This window comes from Odontesthes bonariensis, chromosome 2 (genome assembly GCF_027942865.1).
Source record: "Odontesthes bonariensis isolate fOdoBon6 chromosome 2, fOdoBon6.hap1, whole genome shotgun sequence".
Taxonomy (NCBI): Eukaryota; Metazoa; Chordata; class Actinopteri; order Atheriniformes; family Atherinopsidae; genus Odontesthes; species Odontesthes bonariensis.
In genome coordinates this window covers 536,898-560,605 of record NC_134507.1, presented here as the reverse complement: position 1 = coordinate 560,605, position 23,708 = coordinate 536,898, and the positions used below count along the sequence as shown (strand labels likewise).

Genomic DNA, 23,708 nt, shown 5'->3' with positions numbered 1-23,708 from the left:
TTCAGGATGGGAGGAACAAAGAATCTCTTAGTAATTTTCAACTTTGGTTGAAATGATGCCTAACTTGCACTCCCTGTGTTTACCCAGAATCCTCGGCGTGCAGCCCCCTGTCCTGGCTGCTCAGTGAGTACCTGGATAACACCGGGTCGGCCCGCCGCTGTAAGAACCGGGCGGCCATCTTTAACTCCAGAGTGAGACGCCTCACGCACCTCCTGGTTCACGTGGACACGAGCCGACCCGACTGCGAGAAGCTGAAGCCGCCCGTTAAGTCAAGTGAGTCTGAAATGATCAGAACCGGCTGGTTCTATAAAATACGATAAGATATGATGAACTACCAGCAGAACAGGGCAAGAAACATGTAGTAAACCTAAAGGAACAGCAATAACTCCTTAGAAGTTAGTGTACGTCACCTTCATTAGCTAAGCTGTTAGCGTTAGCTGCTGCTAAAGGAGCAAATAACTCCTTAAGCTGGTGTACGTCACCTTCATTAGCTAAGCTGTTAGCGTTAGCTGCTGCTAAAGGAGCAAATAACTCCTTAAGCTGGTGTACGTCACCTTCATTAGCTAAGCTGTTAGCGTTAGCTGCTGCTAAAGGAGCAAATAACTCCTTAAGCTGGTGTACGTCACCTTCATTAGCTAAGCTGTTAGCGTTAGCTGCTGCTAAAGGAGAAAATAACTCTCAGATGCTTCCATTTCCCTCGACCTGGAGTTTTACACCTGCTGGTGACTTCAGACGCCCTGATATATGCTTCTAGGAACAGTTTTACACAATATGGGGGCTTTAAATCCACTTTAAAATGAAATGGAATACGGTTTATTTGTATTTATGTCTCGATTAATCTGTTATTTATTTTGTATTTGATAAAATAATGTAACTGAAGGTTGGGTCCAGTAGGATCGCAGCTTGTGCCTAGAACAGAAGCTCTTTGAGTGACATGCTCTCATTGATTCTTCTTCACGTGTTAATCCGGCGGCTCGGCTGACGGGAAGAGGAAATGTGTGTTTGAAATCTGACCTTTGACCCTTTGAGCGTGACCACTAAAGGAGTTTATTTTGTTTGCAGAAGGTCTCAACAGAAGCAAAGAGCTGAAGAGTAAGTAGAGCTGCATCCGGAGGCTGCCTTCTGTTTGTTTACGCTCGCACATTTCATTTGTCCCCATGAGGAGAGGAAGCCCCCACGCCGCCCCCTGCTGGCTGATCTGTTAAAGTTATTCCTCCATCTAAATGACTAATTCCACTCAGCTGCTGACTGATGCAGGCAAACACAAGGGGGCGCTGCACTAACCCGCGGGGCTTCTGTGTTTCTGAGTCTGGCTGTGTTCCAAACCACATACTACATACTGCATACTGCATACTACATGCTACATACTGCATACTGCATACTACATGCTACATACTACATACTACATGCTACATACTACATACTGCATGCTACATACTACATACTGCATACTGCATACTGCATGCTACATACTACATACTGCATACTGCATACTACATACTACATACTGCATACTACATACTGCATGCTACATACTACATACTGCATACTGCATACTACATACTGCATACTGCATGCTACATGCTACATACTACATACTACATGCTACATACTGCATACTGCATACTACATACTGCATACTACATGCTACATACTACATACTGCATGCTACATACTACATGCTACATACTACATACTGCATACTGCATACTACATACTGCATACTACATGCTACATACTGCATACTGCATACTACATGCTACATGCTGCATACTACATGCTACATACTGCATATTACATACTACATACTGCATACTGCATATTACATACTACATACTGCATACTACATGCTACATACTGCATATTACATACTGCATACTGCATACTGCATATTACATACTGCATATTACATACTGTATACTATATACTGCATATTACATACTGCATACTACATACTGCATACTACATACTGTATACTATATACTGCATATTACATACTGCATACTATATACTGCATATTACATACTGCATATTACATACTGTATACTATATACTGCATACTACATACTACATGCTACATACTGCATACTGCATACTACATACTGCATACTACATGCTACATACTACATACTGCATGCTACATACTACATGCTACATACTACATACTGCATACTGCATACTACATACTGCATACTGCATACTACATACTACATACTGCATGCTACATACTACATGCTACATACTACATACTGCATACTACATACTACATGCTACATACTGCATACTGCATACTACATACTACATACTGCATACTGCATACTACATACTGCATACTGCATACTACATACTGCATGCTACATACTACATGCTACATACTACATACTGCATACTGCATACTACATACTACATGCTACATACTACATACTGCATACTGCATACTGCATACTACATACTGCATACTGCATATTACATACTGCATACTACATGCTACATACTGCATACTGCATACTACATACTGCATACTGCATATTACATACTGCATACTACATGCTACATACTGCATACTACATACTGCATATTACATACTGCATACTGCATACTACATACTGCATACTACATACTGCATACTACATACTGCATACTACATACTACATACTACATACTGTATACTATATACTGCATATTACATACTGCATACTGCATACTGCATATTACATACTGTATACTATATACTGCATATTACATACTGCATATTACATACTGCATACTGCATACTGCATATTACATACTGTATACTATATACTGCATATTGCATACTGCATATTACATACTGTATACTATATACTGCATATAACATACTGCATACTACATACTGCATATTACATACTGCATATTACATACTGCATATTACATACTGCATACTGCATATTACATACTACATACTGCATACTGCATATTACATACTACATACTGCATACTACATACTGCATATTACATACTGCATACTACATACTGCATACTATATACTGCATATTACATACTGCATACTATATACTGCATATTACATACTGCATATTACATACTGCATACTGCATACTGCATATTACATACTGCATATTACATACTGCATATTGCATACTGCATATTACATACTGTATACTATATACTGCATATAACATACTGCATACTACATACTGCATATTACATACTGCATATTACATACTGCATATTACATACTGCATACTGCATATTACATACTACATACTGCATACTGCATATTACATACTGTATACTATATACTGCATATAACATACTGCATACTACATACTGCATACTATATACTGCATATTACATACTGCATACTATATACTGCATATTACATACTGCATATTACATACTGCATACTGCATATTACATACTGCATATTGCATACTGCATATTACATACTGTATACTATATACTGCATACTACATACTGCATACTGCATATTACATACTGTATACTATATACTGCATATTACATACTGCATACTATATACTGCATATTACATACTGCATATTACATACTGCATACTGCATATTACATACTGCATATTGCATACTGCATATTACATACTGTATACTATATACTGCATATAACATACTGCATACTACATACTGCATATTACATACTGCATATTACATACTGCATATTACATACTGCATACTGCATATTACATACTGTATACTATATACTGCATATTACATACTGCATACTATATACTGCATATTACATACTGCATATTACATACTGTATACTATATACTGCATATAACATACTGCATACTACATACTGCATATTACATACTGCATATTACATACTGCATATTACATACTGCATATTACATACTGCATATTACATACTGCATACTGCATATTACATACTGTATACTATATACTGCATATTACATACTGCATACTATATACTGCATATTGCATACTGCATATTACATACTGTATACTATATACTGCATATAACATACTGCATACTACATACTGCATATTACATACTGCATACTGCATATTACATACTACATACTGCATACTGCATATTACATACTGTATACTATATACTGCATATAACATACTGCATACTACATACTGCATATTACATACTGCATATTACATACTGCATATTACATACTGCATATTACATACTGCATACTGCATATTACATACTACATACTGCATACTACATACTGCATATTACATACTGCATATTACATACTGCATACTACATACTGCATATTACATACTGCATACTACATACTGCATACTATATACTGCATATTACATACTGCATATTGCATACTGCACACTACACACTGCATACTACATATTGCATACTGCATACTGCATACTACATACTGCATATTACATACTGCATACTACATACTGCATACTCATCGATCAGACAGTATGCAGAGCGTTTACCCACAATGCATTGCGCTCCTGCCCGAGCCGAAATCAGCCGGCCTGAAGCTGATTTCCCTTAAGCTCTAAACTCTGTAAACTTTAGCAACATTTGAAACATTTTCAGGAGAGAAAGTAGTCGTTTAGATCCCCAACGTGTTGAAAACCTGACAAAATACCGGCTGTTTACAATTTTGTTCCCACGAATTCGGCGCTACTAAAGCTAGCCGCAGTGAGCTAACGCACTTCCTGTTATTTTCACAAAATAAAATACCCGTTGCCTTTTATCATAGGGAAAGCCATTACCATACAATTGGTGCTTTTGTTTTGAAAACAGGAAGTGAACCTACCCTCGTTGTAGCTAGCTTGAAACTGCCGTTTTGACAGGAAATGACGATCGGCGACGTCACGTTACGTTGCATCTTGGGTAGTTTGAGTATGAGTAGTAACCTCATGATGCATACCCAACATTTAGGAGAATCTAGTATGCATCCGGGAACTTAAAAAAGTTAAAGTTAGAAGGAGTAGTGGGAGAAGTGGGCGGTTTGGAACACAGCCTGTAACTCGCCTGTCGGCATAGAAACAGCCAGCAGGGGGCGCCGGCTGAGCCTCCTCGTTCAGCTTCCTTCAGATGTCATCAGGACACGTTTACACGCCATCTTTTCCTTTCAGTTTGGACTGCTCGTGTTTTTGCAGCAGGCCTCCTCTTCCCATCACAGTCACTGACGTGATTTCTTTTCAGATGGAAAAGAAGGAGAGAGCGGAGGCCCTGCTTATTACGTTTGTGGCTGCAGTTTCATTTCATTTTCTGGGCAGAGTGGGCAGAGAGAGTCTGTCTCTGTCCAGAGAACCAACGCTGTGAACCTTTGTCTTCCAGATGGGAAGGAGGGTAAGAACAAAGACCCCGCGGCCGCCTCCTCGTCCTCCTCCGCGTCCTCGGCCAAGCCCAAAGTGAAGAGCAGCAGCAGCAGCATCGCAGGCATCGCCCTCTGCTGGCAGGGAGTGGTGCAGCGGCAGGTGAAGAAGTTCCTGGAGTCTGGCTGCAGCCTGCCCGACTTCGTGGAGCGTTACCGGACGCTGTACCTGCGGCTGAAGAACGCCATGGAGGAGCTGTTCGGGCAGCAGACCGCCTTCGTGCTCGCCCTGCGGCACGGCTTCTCTGCGGCGCTGCTGCAGCTCTCCATCCTCAAAGCCATGCATGTGAGTCGCTTTCATCTGGACTCCACTTTAACTGGGCTGAAGAAGGTTAACCCTTTGGGGAGGGTCACCTGACATGAATCTGATGAAAACTCTGAAAGGATTTCATTTTACATCAACTTTAACTTGATTATCTTGTCAAATCAAATCAAATTTATTTATATAGCACATTTCATGGACAAACAGTTCAAAGTGCTTCCCATAAAATAAAAGCATTGCAGCAGGGAGTGGAAGAAACATTAAAATACATAAAAGAATATAAAGAGAAACAATAAAATAATTAAAATACATAAAAGAATATCAAGAGAAACGAATAAACAAGATGGCTGCCCTGTTATAACAGCTTCATGTTATAAATCTGATCTGCTTTTCTTCTTTAAACTGATAGTGAGGGGAAGTTTGAAAATACCCACAATGCAATGGGAAAGTGCATTGAAAAGCACTTACCGAGGCCATTTTGAAAATGCCATAAAAGCTGTATTTTAAACAGGACCTTGATAAAAATGACATAACTTTCTTCAGCAGACATGTCTTAGAATTTTTGGGCGTCGCAGAGGTGCAAAATTCAATGGGAAATTCGATTGAAAAACACTTAAGGAGCCAAAAATGCCAAAAACTGCCCTATTTCGGAGGTCTCATAACTCAGCCATACGACATCACAGAGACCTCATTCAAAGTTTATATGTGACAGCAGACTCAACTTTAACTGAACTAAAGGGTTTGTTGATAGGGCGGGCAGTAGATTGGCACCCATCAAAATTTCTTCAGAAATGTTCTAGTTGTGTTTAAAGTTGAGACTGGATGAAGGTTTGTGTCCTCATTACTGTGGTGTAGTTGGTCCTCAACATCCGCTGCTCTCATTGATTCTTCTTCTTTATTGTGTGTGTTGTTGCTGATAAATGAACTGAAGTTGAAAGTACTCGATTACACCTTTATGGAGGCTCATTCAGAGCTCTTAAAGAGTAAGAAGTGAACATGAACGGGTTCCTGTTCAGTTTGTTGTGAACACTCAGAAACCAGGCTGCAGTCTGATCCAGTTAAACTGGGACTGAAACTCTGGTTCTAACCTGGTTTATCTCAGTTTATCTCAGGTCTGAAACACAGACGATGTGTTCAGTTGAAGCTGATGATGCTGTTGTTTCCCCTGGGGCTGATGATGCTGTTGTTTCCCCTGGGGCAGGTGAGCGAGCGCTTTGCTCAGTACATCGACCAGATGATCCAGGCCAGCGGAGCGGCGTGCGGCAGCGTGGAGACTCTGGAGCGGCTGCAGCAGTTCCTGGAACCGATGCTGTTCCTGTCCGGCCTGGAGCTCGCCAACACCTTTGAGCACTTTTACAGGTCCGAACGCCATCGTAGTTTAACTCAGTTTAACTCTGTCTGTGCTGTAGTTTAACTCAGTTTAACTCTGTCTGTGCTGTAGTTTAACTCAGTTTAACTGTCTCGTCCACCTGCTCAGGTACTACCTGGGCGACCGCCTGCTGGCTCAGGGGAACATGTGGCTGGAGGGCGCCGTCATCGATCAGATCGGCAGCTGCTTCCCGAGTCGCTTCCCTCAGCAGATGCTGAAGAACCTGAGCGAGTCGGCCGAGCTGCAGCAGGAGTTCCACCTGTACCAGCTGCAGCAGCTGGACCGGCGCCTGCAGGAGCACGACCAGGTCAGGTTCCCCCCCAGAACAGTTCTGCTGCCTCTGAAATACTAGATTATGTGTTCCACAGGGAGAGTTTACCCAGATTATGTGTTCCACAGGGGGAGTTTACCCAGATTATGTGTTCCACAGGGAGAGTTTACCCAGATTATGTGTTCCACAGGGAGAGTTTACCCAGATTATGTGTTCCACAGGCAGAGTTTACCCAGATTATGTGTTCCACAGGCAGAGTTTACCCAGATTATGTGTTCCACAGGGGGAGTTTACCCAGATTATGTGTTCCACAGGGAGAGTTTACCCAGATTATGTGTTCCACAGGGAGAGTTTACCCAGATTATGTGTTCCACAGGGAGAGTTTACCCAGATTATGTGTTCCACAGGCAGAGTTTACCCAGATTATGTGTTCCACAGGCAGAGTTTACCCAGATTATGTGTTCTATGAGAAGAGTTTACCCAGATTATGTGTTCCATAGGGAGAGTTTACCCAGATTATGTGTTCCACAGGCAGAGTTTACCCAGATTATGTGTTCCACAGGGAGAGTTTACCCAGATTATGTGTTCCACAGGGAGAGTTTACCCAGATTATGTGTTCCACAGGCAGAGTTTACCCAGATTATGTGTTCCACAGGGAGAGTTTACCCAGATTATGTGTTCCACAGGGGGAGTTTACCCAGATTATGTGTTCCACAGGCAGAGTTTACCCAGATTATGTGTTCCACAGGGAGAGTTTACCCAGATTATGTGTTCCACAGGCAGAGTTTACCCAGATTATGTGTTCCACAGGGAGAGTTTACCCAGATTATGTGTTCCACAGGCAGAGTTTACTCAGATTATGTGTTCCACAGGCAGAGTTTACCCAGATTATGTGTTCCACAGGCAGAGTTTACCCAGATTATGTGTTCCACAGGCAGAGTTTACCCAGATTATGTGTTCCACAGGCAGAGTTTACCCAGATTATGTGTTCCACAGGGAGAGTTTACCCAGATTATGTGTTCCACAGGGGGAGTTTACCCAGATGTGTTCCACAGGCAGAGTTTACCCAGATTATGTGTTCCACAGGCAGAGTTTACCCAGATTATGTGTTCTATAAGAAGAGTTTACCCATATTATGTGTTCCACAGGGAGAGTTTACCCAGATTATGTGTTCCACAGGCAGAGTTTACCCAGATTATGTGTTCCACAGGCAGAGTTTACCCAGATTATGTGTTCCACAGGGAGAGTTTACCCAGATTATGTGTTCCACAGGCAGAGTTTACCCAGATTATGTGTTCCACAGGGAGAGTTTACCCAGATTATGTGTTCCACAGGGAGAGTTTACCCAGATTATGTGTTCCACAGGGGGAGTTTACCCAGATTATGTGTTCCACAGGCAGAGTTTACCCAGATTATGTGTTCTATAAGAAGAGTTTACCCAGATTATGTGTTCCACAGGGAGAGTTTACCCAGATTATGTGTTCCACAGGCAGAGTTTACCCAGATTATGTGTTCCACAGGGAGAGTTTACCCAGATTATGTGTTCCACAGGGAGAGTTTACCCAGATTATGTGTTCCACAGGCAGAGTTTACCCAGATTATGTGTTCCACAGGGAGAGTTTACCCAGATTATGTGTTCCACAGGCAGAGTTTACCCAGATTATGTGTTCCACAGGCAGAGTTTACCCAGATTATGTGTTCCACAGGCAGAGTTTACCCAGATTATGTGTTCCACAGGCAGAGTTTACCCAGATTATGTGTTCCACAGGCAGAGTTTACCCAGATTATGTGTTCTATAAGAAGAGTTTACCCAGATTATGTGTTCCACAGGGAGAGTTTACCCAGATTATGTGTTCCACAGGCAGAGTTTACCCAGATTATGTGTTCCACAGGCAGAGTTTACTCAGATTATGTGTTCCACAGGGAGAGTTTACCCAGATTATGTGTTCCACAGGCAGAGTTTACCCAGATTATGTGTTCCACAGGCAGAGTTTACCCAGATTATGTGTTCCACAGGGAGAGTTTACCCAGATTATGTGTTCCACAGGCAGAGTTTACCCAGATTATGTGTTCCACAGGGAGAGTTTACCCAGATTATGTGTTCAATAAGAAGAGTTTACCCAGATTATGTGTTCCACAGGGAGAGTTTACCGGGTCAGATTATTTCTGTAAGGAAGAATAAACAGGACTGTTTGCTGGTGTAGTTCTGTTAAAGGCTCAGTTTCATCCACTCAGATGATGGAGGAGGAGTGGGCGGAGTCGGAGGAAGAGGCTGAGATCCAGGTTCTGGTTCTGTCTCCACGCTGCTGGGCCGTGTCTTCGCTCTGCTTCCTGGATGAGCCGACAAAATATTTCCCAGCTGAGCTCTGCTCGTACCTCACCCAGTTCACCCAGTTCTACACCCACAGTGAGCTCCACCATTTATAAACTCTAATAACCTGTCATAAACTCTAATAACCTGTTATAGACTCTAATAACCTGTTATAGACTCTAATAACCTGTTATAGACTCTAATAACCTGTCATAAAGTCTAATAACCTGTCATAAACTCTAATAACCTATCATACACTCTAATAACCTGTTATAGACTCTAATAACCTGTTATAGACTCTAATAACCTGTTATAAAGTCTAATAACCTGTTATAAAGTCTAATAACCTGTTATACACTCTAATAACCTTTGGCTTTAACCCGGTTTGTCCCTGTTATAAACCAGGCTAACTTTAACCATGCTAACTTTAACCAGGGTTGTTATAAACCAGGCTAACTTTAACCCGGGTTTTTATAAACCAGGCTAACTTTAACCATGCTAACTTTAACCCAGTTTTTCCCTGATATAAACCATGCTAACCCGGTTGTCCCTGTTATAAACCAGGCTAACTTTAACCCGTGTTGTCCCTGTTATAAACCAGGCTAACTTTAACCCGTGTTGTCCCTGTTATAAACCAGGCTAACTTTAACTCGGATGGTCCCTGATATAAACCATGCTAACCCGGGTCCTCCCTGCCTTTAGGTCAGGCCATCTACAGCCTGAGCCACTCGAAGCCGCGGCGGCTGCAGTGGACGTGGCTCGGTCACGCTGAGCTGCAGCTGGGCTGCTGGACGCTGCACGTCTCCACGCTGCAGATGTTCATCCTGCTGCAGTTCAACAGTCGGGAGGTAACGCCGCGCCGCCTCTGGGTCCTAGTGCCCAGGACACGCTCCCAGCATCATATACCAGGTGTGCGCTCACCGTGTTTTTGTGTCTGCAGGACGTCAGAGTCGAGGATCTGCTGCAGGTGAGCGGCGTGTCGGCCGCCGTCCTGCTGCACGCTCTGCAGCCGCTCATCAGCCATGAAGGACCGCTGACCTGCAGCCAGCCGGACGATCCCAGCCGGGGTGAGACATGGTTTAACATTCATCTCCTCCCCCTCCTCTAACCCCGCCCCTAACTCCTCCTTTAACTCTGCACTTAACTCCTCCCCCTCATATAACCCCGCCCTAACTCCTCCCCCTCCCCTAACTCTGCCTCTTCACTCATTTAACCCCGCCCCTAACTCCTCCTCCTGCTCTAACTCCTCCTCTAACCCCGCCTCTAGCTACTCCTCTTGCTCTAACCCCGCACCAACTCCTCCTCCTGCTCTAGCTCCGCCCCTAACGCATGCTCTAGCTCCCCCTCCTCTAACCCCGCCCCTAACTCCTCCTTTAACTCTGCACTTAACTCCTCATCCTCCTCATCTAACTCCTCCCCCTCATATAACCCCGCCCCTAACTCCTCCCCCTCCCCTAACTCTGCCTCTTAACTCCTCATTTAACTCCTGCTCTAACTCCTCCTCTAACCCCGCCTCTAGCTACTCCTCTTGCTCTAACCCCGCCCCAACTCCTCCTCCTGCTCTAGCTCCGCCCCTAACGCATGCTCTAGCTCCTCCTGCTCTAACCCCGCCCCTAACTCCTCTTCCTGCTCTAACTCCTCCTCTAACCCCGCCCCTAACTCCTCCTCCTGTAACTCCGCCTCCTCCTCCTCCCCTAACTCCGCCCCTAACCCCTCCTCCTGCTCCAACCCCGCCCCTCTGTTCTAACCCCGCCCCTAACTCCTCCTCCTGCTCTAGCTCCGCCCCTAACGCATGCTCTAGCTCCTCCTGCTCTAACCCCGCCCCTAACTCCTCTTCCTGCTCTAACTCCTCCTCTAACCCCGCCCCTAACTCCTCCTCCTGTAACTCCGCCTCCTCCTCCTCCCCTAACTCCGCCCCTAACCCCTCCTCCTGCTCCAACCCCGCCCCTCTGTTCTAACCCCGCCCCTAACTCCTCCTCCTGCTCTAGCTCCGCCCCTAACGCATGCTCTAGCTCCTCCTGCTCTAACCCCGCCCCTAACTCCTCTTCCTGCTCTAACTCCTCCTCTAACCCCGCCCCTAACTCCTCCTCCTGTAACTCCGCCTCCTCCTCCTCCCCTAACTCCGCCCCTAACCCCTCCTCCTGCTCCAACCCCGCCCCTCTGTTCTAACCCCGCCCCTAACTCCTCCTCCTGCTCTAACTCCTCCTCTAACCCCGCCTCTAGCTACTCCTCTTGCTCTAACCCCGCCCCAACTCCTCCTCCTCCTGTAACTCCGCCTCCTCCTCGGCCTCTAACTCTGCCCCCTCCTCCTCCCCTAACTCCGCCCCTAACCCCTCCTCCTGCTCCAACCCCGCCCCTCTGTTCTAACCCCGCCCCTAACTCATCCTCTAACTCCGCCCCTAACTCTTCCTCCTGCTCCAACCCCGCCCCTCTGTTCTAACCCCGCCCCTAACTCCTTCTCCTGCTATAACTCCTCCTCTAACCCCGCTTCTAGCTACTCCTCTTGCTCTAACTCCTCCTCCTTTAACCCCGCCCCTAACTCCTCCTCCTGTAACTCCGCCTCCTCGGCCTCTAACTCCGCCCCTAACCCCTCCTCCTGCTCCAACCCCGCCCCTCTGTTCTAACCCCGCCCCTAACTCATCCTCTAACCTTGCCCCTAACTCCTCCTCCTCCCCTAACTCCGCCCCTAACCCCTCCTCCTGCTCCAACCCCGCCCCTCTGTTCTAACCCCGCCCCTAACTCATCCTCTAACTCCGCCCCTAACTCTTCCTCCTGCTCCAACCCCGCCCCTCTGTTCTAACCCCGCCCCTAACTCCTTCTCCTGCTATAACTCCTCCTCTAACCCCGCTTCTAGCTACTCCTCTTGCTCTAACTCCTCCTCCTTTAACCCCGCCCCTAACTCCTCCTCCTGTAACTCCGCCTCCTCGGCCTCTAACTCCGCCCCTAACCCCTCCTCCTGCTCCAACCCCGCCCCTCTGTTCTAACCCCGCCCCTAACTCATCCTCTAACCTTGCCCCTAACTCCTCCTCCTCCCCTAACTCCGCCCCTAACCCCTCCTCCTGCTCCAACCCCGCCCCTCTGTTCTAACCCCGCCCCTAACCCCGCCCCTCTGCTCTCAGGTGTGCTGCGGTTGGACCAGCAGGTGGCCTCTCGCAGCCTGGACGGCGCCCCGTCCTCGGTGCGGCTGCTGCCCACGCAGACGTACCTGAACGTGGACGAGGACGCGGCCAGCACGCTGGAGAGGAACCGCAACTTCATCTACTGCCTGATCGTCCACATCATGAAGCAGGAGAAGGAGATGCACATCGACAACCTGGTGTTCAGGGTGAGTCGCCGTCAGTCAACTGGCCAATGGGCTGCGGTGGCGCCCGGCGCCGAATGTGATCACATCTCATTGGTCTCCCTGTCGTCTCTCATCGGTCTCCCTTTGGTCTCCCTCAGGTTCTGGAGTCGTGCCAGAAGCAGGAGGCGTCCCGGTCTCCGGGCGCCGGCCGCTTCAGCTGCAGCACGGGCGACGTGCTCTCCTGCATCATGCACGTCATCAGCAAAGGCTGCGTCCGGCGCAACGAGGACAACCCGCACATCGTGGAGTTCGTGCCCGAGGACCCGACCACGCCGCAGAAGGGCCAGGCCCAGTTCTCCTTCAGCCGCGCCGACCCCGGGGAGGACGCTGCCGCCAACAGCCTGGCCGACATCAGGTGTGACCTCTGACCTCTGACCTCACGCACGCGCTCAGTCTGTCAGGGCTTCACTTCCTGCTTCGCACACTCGTAGTGGTTCAGCTAAACTGTAAATGTTTCATTTTATATTAAAAGAATCTAAACTTCTGAATCTGCTTCTTGCTGTTGGACTTATTTTGTAAAATTCTGACTTTTTTTATCTCAAAATTTAAGGAAATAAACTTTAATGTTGCTGAAACTGATCTGGTTCATCTTCTTTTACGTCTCAGAGAAATGAGCAGGAACGACAGCGATAAGTCCAACCTGCTCTAAAGTGAGACATTCTCAGGTTCCTGGGTCAGATTTAGTGTTTGGAAGCTTTAAGGAAGAACAGGAAACATCTGGATTACAAACATGTCAACATTAAACATGTTAACATTAAAAATGTCAACATTAAACATGTTAACATTAAACGTAAACATGTAATCATGTAAACATTAAACACGTAAACATGTAAACATTTAAATATGTAAACAAACATGTAAATATTGAAAATTTAAACATTAAACATTTAAACATGTAAACATTCAACGTAAACATTAAACATGTAAACATTAAACATGCAATCATTTAAACATGTAAACATTCAACGTAAACATTAAACATGTAAAGATTAAAGATTAAACATGTAATCATGTAAACATTAAAAATGTGAACATTAAACTCGTAATCATGTAAACATGTAATCACGTAAACATTTAAAGATGTAAACAAACATGTAAACATTGAAAATTTAAACATTAAACATGTAATCATGAAAACGTGCAATCAATTAAACATGTCAACTTTAAATGTAAACATTAAACGTAAAGAGTAAACGTAAACATGTTAAACGTTAAACATGTAAACCTTAAACATGTAAACATTAAACATGTAAACCTTAAACATGTAAACATTAAACGTAAACATGTTAAACATTAAACATGTAAACATTAAACATGTAAACCTTAAACATGTAAACATTAAACGTAAACATGTTAAACGTTAAACATGTAAACCTTAAACATGTAAACATTAAACATGTAAACCTTAAACATGTAAACATTAAACATGTAAACCTTAAACATTAAACATGTAAACATTAAACATGTAAACATTAAACATGTAAACCTTAAACGTAAACATGTTAAACGTTAAACATGTAAACCTTAAACATGTAAACATTAAACATGTAAATCTTAAACATGTAAACATTAAACATGTAAACCTTCAACATGTAAACATTAAATATGTAAACAACCTGCAGCGACAGGTTCAGAGGTGGAACAGCGCCCCCTGCTGTCCTGCCTCCATGAGTTCAACATTTAAAGGGCCCAACAGAACCAGAACAGATGAAGCGTTATCTGGATCAGGCCGTGTGCGTCTGCGTGTGCGTGTGTTTTCAGGTGTGTACATTGGTGGGCTTTCTGTGTGTGTGTTGACAGTCTGGTGCCGCGGCGCTTTGAGGACGGCGTCCTGGATGCCGTTCTGTTCTCCATGGGCCGCACGATGACCCAGGAGGAGGTCCGTCAGCTGATGCAGCGGACGGTGCAGCAGGTGGGACTCACGGCCGCGGCGTTGGCGTGCGTGTTTGTGGGCGCAGTCAGGTGACCTCGTCTCTGTGACCTCGTCTCTGTGACCTCTGACCCCTCAGGTGTCGGCGACTCTGAGCCTGGACCTGGACTGGGCGGAGCACCTGCTGGTCCACTGTAAGTGGAACGTGGACCTGCTGGTGCAGCGTTACACCGACGACCCCGACGCCCTCATCATGGCCGCCGGGCTGAAGTGCCGAAACCCCCAGCCGCCACCGAGCCCCGCCTCCACCTGTCCCGTCTGCCTGGGCCCCCGGACCCCCGGCGGCGTGGAGCCGACGCCGTCGCTGAGCTGCCTGCACTACTGCTGCCAGGTCAGAACTGCTGAGTCACCGTGTGTGTGAGGGTTCCGTGTGTGTGTGTGTGTGTGTGTGTGTGTGAGGGTTCTGTGTGTGTGTGTGTGTGTGTGAGGGTTCCGTGTGTGTGTGTGTGTGTGTGTGAGGGTTCTGTGTGTGTGTGTGTGTGTGTGTGTGTGAAGGTTCTGTGTGTGTGTGTGTGTGTGAAGGTTCTGTGTGTGTGTGTGTGTGTGTGTGTGTGTGTGTGTGAGGGTTCCGTGTGTGTGTGAGGGTTCTGTGTGTGTGTGAGGGTTCTGTGTGTGTGTGAGGGTTCCGTGTGTGTGTGAGGGTTCCGTGTGTGTGTGAGGGTTCCGTGTGTGTGTGAGGGTTCCGTGTGTGTGTGAGGGTTCCGTGTGTGTGTGAGGGTTCCGTGTGTGACGTTCCGTGTGTGTGACGTTCCGTGTGTGTGACGTTCCGTGTGTGTGACTTTCCGTGTGTGTGACGTTTTCTGTGTGACTTTCCGTGTGTGTGACTTTCCGTGTGTGTGACGTTCCGTGTGTGTGAGGGTTCCGTGTGTGTGAGGGTTCCGTGTGTGTGTGAGGGTTCCGTGTGTGTGTGAGGGTTCCGTGTGTGTGTGAGGGTTCCGTGTGTGACGTTCCGTGTGTGTGACGTTCCGTGTGTGTGACTTTCCGTGTGTGTGACGTTTTCTGTGTGACTTTCCGTGTGTGTGACGTTCCGTGTGTGTGAGGGTTCCGTGTGTGTGTGAGGGTTCCGTGTGTGACGTTCCGTGTGTGACGTTCCGTGTGTGTGAGGGTTCCGTGTGTGTGACGTTCCGTGTGTGACGTTCCGTGTGTGTGAGGGTTCCGTGTGTGTGACGTTCCGTGTGTTTGACGTTCCGTGTGTGACGTTCCGTGTGTGTGAGGGTTCCGTGTGTGTGACGTTCCGTGTGTGTGACGTTCCGTGTGTTTGACGTTCCGTGTGTGACGTTCCGTGTGTGACGTTCCGTGTGTGTGAGGGTTCCGTGTGTGTGACGTTCCGTGTGTGTGACGTTCCGTGTGTGTGAGGGTTCCGTGTGTGTGACGTTCCGTGTGTGTGAGGGTTCTGCGTGTGACGTTCCGCGTGTGTGACGTTCCGCGTGTGTGACGTTCCGTGTGTGTGAGGGTTCCGTGTGTGTGACGTTCCGTGTGTGTGACGTTCCGCGTGTGTGAGGGTTCCGTGTGTGTGAGGGTTCCGTGTGTGTGAGGGTTCCGCGTGTGTGAGGGTTCCGCGTGTGTGACGGTTCCGCGTGTGTGACGGTTCCGTGTGCTTGACATTCCGTGTGTGTGACGGTTCCGTGTGTGTGACAGTTCCGTGTGTGTGACGGTTCCGTGTGCGTGACGGTTCCGTGTGCGTGACGGTTCCGTGTGCGTGACGTTCCGAGTGCGTGACGTTCCGAGTGCGTGACGTTCCGAGTGCGTGACGTTCCGGGTGCGTGACGTTCCGTGTGTTTGACGTTCCGTGTGTGACGTTCCGTGTGTGACGTTCCGTGTGTGTGAGGGTTCCGTGTGTGTGACGTTCCGTGTGTGTGACGTTCCGTGTGTGTGACGTTCCGTGTGTGTGACGTTCCGTGTGTTTGACGTTCCGTGTGTGACGTTCCGTGTGTGACGTTCCGTGTGTGTGAGGGTTCCGTGTGTGTGACGTTCCGTGTGTGTGACGTTCCGTGTGTGTGAGGGTTCCGTGTGTGTGACGTTCCGTGTGTGTGAGGGTTCTGCGTGTGACGTTCCGCGTGTGTGACGTTCCGCGTGTGTGACGTTCCGTGTGTGTGAGGGTTCCGTGTGTGTGACGTTCCGTGTGTGTGACGTTCCGCGTGTGTGAGGGTTCCGTGTGTGTGAGGGTTCCGCGTGTGTGAGGGTTCCGCGTGTGTGAGGGTTCCGCGTGTGTGACGGTTCCGCGTGTGTGACGGTTCCGTGTGCTTGACATTCCGTGTGTGTGACGGTTCCGTGTGTGTGACAGTTCCGTGTGTGTGACGGTTCCGTGTGCGTGACGGTTCCGTGTGCGTGACGGTTCCGTGTGCGTGACGTTCCGAGTGCGTGACGTTCCGAGTGCGTGACGTTCCGGGTGCGTGACGTTCCGTGTGTGTGACAGTTCCGTGTGTGTGACAGTTCCGTGTGTGTGACGGTTCCGTGTGTGTGACGGTTCCGTGTTCTTAACGGTTGCGTGTGTTGTCCTGCAGTCGTGCTGGCAGGAGTACCTGACGGCGAGGATCGAACAGAACCTGGTCATGAACTGCAACTGTCCAATCACAGACTGCCAGGCCCAGCCCACCTCACAGTTCTTCCTCAGCATGCTCACCGACAAGGACACCATCGCCAAGGTAACGCTGGTCACATGACCGCCGGCGGGGTGCCCGGGGGTCCGCGGCGTGCTCACTCTCTCTGCTCCTCTCGGCAGTACGAGAGCGCCCTGATGCGAGGCTACGTGGAGTGCTGCTCCAACCTGACGTGGTGCACCAACCCTCTAGGCTGCGACCAGATCCTCTGCAAGGAGAACATGGGCAGCATGGGCACCTGCTCCAGGTGCTGCTGGTCCTCCTGCTTCAGCTGCAACTTCCCCGAGGTCAGAGGTCACGCACCTTAAACACGCTTTAAACACATTTAGACAGACATACTACATACTGCATACTGCATACTACATACTTCATACTGCATACTTCATACTGCATACTGCAGACTACATACTGCATACTGCAAACTGCATACTTCATACTGCATACTGCATACTACATACTGCATACTGCATACTTCATACTACATACTGCATACTGCATACTTCATACTGCATACTTCATACTGCATACTGCATACTGCAAACTGCATACTTCATACTGCATACTGCATACTACATACTGCATACTGCATACTTCATACTACATACTGCATACTGCATACTGCATACTACAAACTGCATACTACATACCGCATACTGCATACTACATACTGCATACTGCATACTACATACTGCATACTGCATACTACAAACTGCATACTACAAACTGCATACTTCATACTACATACTGCATACTGCATACTGCATACTACAAACTGCATACTACATACTACATTAATTGAATTCCAATTGGCTTGAATTGGACTTACTATCTAAGTGCCTTGAGATGACATTTGTTGTATTTGGCGCTATATAAATAAAAATGAATTGAATTGAATTACATACTACATACTACAAACTGCATACTGCATACTACAAACTGCAGACTACATACTGCATACTGCATACTGCATACTACATACTGCAGACTACATACTACAAACTGCATACTACATACTGCATACTACATACCGCAGACTACAAACTGCATACTGCATACTGCATACTACATACTACAAACTGCAGACTACATACCGCATACTGCATACTGCATACTGCATACCGCATACTGCATACCACATACTTCATACCGCATACTACAAACTGCATACTACATACTGCATACTACATACCGCATACTACATACTGCAGACTACAAACTGCAGACTACATACCGCAGACTACATACTGCAGACTACAAACTGCATACTACATACCGCATACTACATACCGCATACTACATACTGCATACTACATACCGCAGACTACAAACTGCATACTACATACTGCAGACTACAAACTGCAGACTACAAACTGCATACTACATACTGCATACTACAAACTGCAGACTACATACTGCAGACTACAAACTGCAGACTACATACTGCAGACTACATACTGCAGACTACAAACTGCAGACTACATACTGCATACTACATACTGCAGACTACAAACTGCAGACTACAAACTGCAGACTACATACTGCATACTACATACTGCAGACTACATACTGCAGACTACATACTGCAGACTACATACTGCATACTACAAACTGCAGACTACAAACTGCATACTACATACTGCAGACTACATACTGCAGACTACAAACTGCATACTACATACTGCAGACTACATACTGCAGACTACATACTGCAGACTACAAACTGCAGACTACATACTGCATACTACATACTGCATACTACATACTGCAGACTACATACTGCAGACTACATACTGCAGACTACAAACTGCATACTACAAACTGCAGACTACAAACTGCATACTACATACTGCAGACTACATACTGCAGACTACAAACTGCATACTACATACTGCAGACTACAAACTGCAGACTACAAACTGCATACTACATACTGCATACTACATACTGCAGACTACATACTGCATACTACATACTGCAGACTACATACTGCAGACTACAAACTGCATACTACATACTGCAGACTACAAACTGCATACTACATACTGCAGACTACAAACTGCAGACTACAAACTGCATACTACAAACTGCAGACTACAAACTGCAGACTACAAACTGCATACTACATACTGCATACTACATACTGCAGACTACAAACTGCAGACTACATACTGCAGACTACAAACTGCATACTACAAACTGCAGACTACAAACTGCAGACTACAAACTGCAGACTACAAACTGCATACTACATACTGCAGACTACAAACTGCAGACTACAAACTGCATACTACATACTGCAGACTACATACTGCAGACTACAAACTGCAGACTACATACTGCATACTACATACTGCAGACTACAAACTGCATACTACATACTGCAAACTACATACTGCATACTACATACTGCATACTACATACTACATACTTCATACTGCATACTACATACTGCATACTACATACTGCATACTACATACTGCATACTACATACTGCAGACTACAAACTGCATACTACATACTGCATACTACATACTGCAGACTACAAACTGCATACTACATACTGCATACTACATACTGCATACTACAAACTGCATACTACATACTGCATACTACATTCTGCATACTGCATACTGCAAACTGCATACTACATACTACATACTGCATACTGCATACTACATACTGCATACTACATACTGCATACTGCATACTGCATACTACATACTGCATACTACAAACTGCATACCGCATACTGCATACCACATACTGCATACTGCATACTGCATACCGCATACTGCATACCGCATACTGCATACCGCATACTACATACCGCATACTGCATACTGCATACTACATACTGCATACTGCATACTACAAACTGCATACTACATACCGCATACTACATACCGCATACTGCATACTACAAACCGCATACCGCATACCACATACTGCATACTGCATACCACATACTACAAACTGCATACCACATACTACATACTGCATACTGCATACTACAAACTGCAGACTACATACTGCATATTACATACCGCATACCGCATACTACAAACTGCATACTACATACTACAAACTGCATACCGCATACTACATACTGCATACTGCATACCACATACTACAAACTGCATACCACATACTACATACTACATACTGCATACTACAAACCGCATACCACATACTACATACTGCATACCGCATACTACAAACCGCATACCGCATACTACATACTGCATACCGTATACCACATACCGCATACTGCATACTGCATACCGCATACTACATACTGCACACTGCATACTACAAACTGCAGACTACATACTGCATACTACATACTGCATACTGCATACTACATACTGCATACTGCATACCGCATACCGCATACTGCATACTGCATACCGCATACCGCATACCGCATACAGCATACCGCATACCACATACTGCATACTGCATACCGCATACCGCATACAGCATACCGCATACCACATACTGCATACTGCATACTGCATACTACATACTACATACTGCATACTACAAACTGCATACTACATACTGCATACTACATACTGCATACTGCATACTACATACTGCATACTACAAACTGCATACCGCATACTGCATACCACATACTGCATACTACATACAGCATACCGCATACCGCATACTGCATACTGCATACCGCATACCGCATACCGCATACTGCATACCGCATACCGCATACCGCATACAGCATACCGCATACCACATACTGCATACTGCATACTGCATACTACAAACTGCAGACTACATACTGCATACTACATACTGCATACTGCATACTACATACTGCATACTACAAACTGCATACCGCATACTGCATACCACATACTGCATACTGCATACCGCATACTGCATACCGCATACTGCATACCGCATACCGCATACTGCATACCGCATACTACATACCGCATACTGCATACTGCATACCACAAACTGCATACTACATACCGCATACTACATACCGCATACTGCATACTACAAACCGCATACTACATACCGCATACTGCATACTGCATACCACAAACTGCATACTACATACCGCATACTACATACCGCATACTGCATACTACATACCGCATACTGCATACCGCATACTGCATACCGCATACTGCATACTGCATACTACATACCGCATACTGCATACTGCATACCACAAACTGCATACTACATACCGCATACCACATACTGCATACTGCATACCACATACTACAAACTGCATACCACATACTACATACTGCATACCGCATACTACAAACTGCATACCACATACTACATACTGCATACTACATACCGCATACTGCATACTACAAACCGCATACCACATACTACATACCGCATACCGCATACTACAAACCGCATACCGCATACTACATACTGCATACCGCATACCACATACCGCATACTGCATACTGCATACCGCATACTACATACTGCATACTGCATACCGCATACCGCATACTGCATACTGCATACCGCATACAGCATACCGCATACTACATACTGCATACTGCATACTGCATACTGCATACCGCATACCGCATACTGCATACTGCATACCGCATACCGCATACTACAAACCGCATACCGCATACTGCATACTGCATACCGCATACCGCATACCGCATACCGCATACTGCATACTGCATACTGCATACTGCATACTGCATACCGCATACCGCATACTGCATACTGCATACTGCATACTGCATACCGCATACCGCATACTACATACTGCATACTGCATACTGCATACCACATACCGCATACTGCATACTGCATACCGCATACTACATACTGCACACTGCATACTACAAACTGCATACCACATACTGCATACTGCATACCGCATACCGCATACCGCATACCGCATACTGCATACTGCATACTGCATACTGCATACCGCATACTGCATACTGCATACCGCATACCGCATACCGCATACCGCATACTGCATACTGCATACTGCATACTGCATACCGCATACCGCATACTACATACTGCATACTGCATACTGCATACCACATACCGCATACTGCATACTGCATACCGCATACTACATACTGCACACTGCATACTACAAACTGCATACCACATACTACATACAGCATACCGCATACCGCATACTGCATACTGCATACCGCATACCGCATACCGCATACTGCATACTGCATACTGCATACTGCATACTACATACTACATACTGCATACTGCATACCGCATACCGCATACCGCATACTGCATACTACATACAGCATACCGCATACTGCATACTACATACAGCATACTGCATACTACATACCGCATACTGCATACTACATACAGCATACCGCATACTGCATACTGCATACTACATACAGCATACCGCATACCGCATACTGCATACTACATACTACATACAGCATACTGCATACCGCATACTGCATACTACATACAGCATACCGCATACCGCATACTGCATACTGCATACTGCATACCGCATACCGCATACCGCATACCGCATACTGCATACTGCATACTGCATACCGCATACCGCATACTGCATACTACATACAGCATACCGCATACCGCATACTGCATACTGCATACCGCATACCGCATACCGCATACCGCATACCGCATACTGCATACTGCATACTGCATACTGCATACCGCATACCGCATACTGCATACTGCATACTGCATACTGCATACTGCATACCGCATACCGCATACCGCATACTGCATACTACATACAGCATACTGCATACTGCATACCGCATACTGCATACTGCATACTGCATACCGCATACCGCATACCGCATACCGCATACTACATACAGCATACCGCATACCGCATACTGCATACTGCATACCGCATACCGCATACCGCATACTGCATACTGCATACAGCATACCGCATACTGCATACTGCATACCACATACCGCATACAGCATACTGCATACCGCATACTACATACCGCACACTGCATACTACAAACTGCATACTGCATACCGCATACTGCATACTGCATACTGCATACCACATACTGCATACTGCATACTGCATACTGCATACCACATACCGCACACTGCATACTACATACTGCATACCGCATACTGCATACTGCAAACTGCATACTACATACTGCATACTGCATACCGCATACCGCATACTGCATACAGCATACCGCACACTGCATACTACAAACTGCATACTGCATACCACATAC

At 46.0% G+C, this 23,708-nt stretch overlaps 1 protein-coding gene across 1 annotated transcript in view; it reads left to right on the top strand.

The window, feature by feature from the left end:
* Nucleotides 1–23,708, top strand: part of cul9 (cullin 9) — a 62,625-nt gene that overhangs the window by 26,275 nt on the left and 12,642 nt on the right. The window contains exons 23-36 of the mRNA XM_075473956.1: nt 88–273; nt 1,063–1,092; nt 5,329–5,651; nt 6,829–6,986; nt 7,105–7,303; nt 9,503–9,674; nt 10,281–10,426; nt 10,519–10,645; nt 12,698–12,903; nt 13,020–13,276; nt 14,722–14,833; nt 14,931–15,182; nt 17,356–17,496; nt 17,574–17,738. Of these exons, the coding sequence (XP_075330071.1) occupies nt 88–273; nt 1,063–1,092; nt 5,329–5,651; nt 6,829–6,986; nt 7,105–7,303; nt 9,503–9,674; nt 10,281–10,426; nt 10,519–10,645; nt 12,698–12,903; nt 13,020–13,276; nt 14,722–14,833; nt 14,931–15,182; nt 17,356–17,496; nt 17,574–17,738 (2,474 nt within the window). The remainder of the gene's footprint in view (nt 1–87; nt 274–1,062; nt 1,093–5,328; nt 5,652–6,828; nt 6,987–7,104; nt 7,304–9,502; nt 9,675–10,280; nt 10,427–10,518; nt 10,646–12,697; nt 12,904–13,019; nt 13,277–14,721; nt 14,834–14,930; nt 15,183–17,355; nt 17,497–17,573; nt 17,739–23,708) is intronic.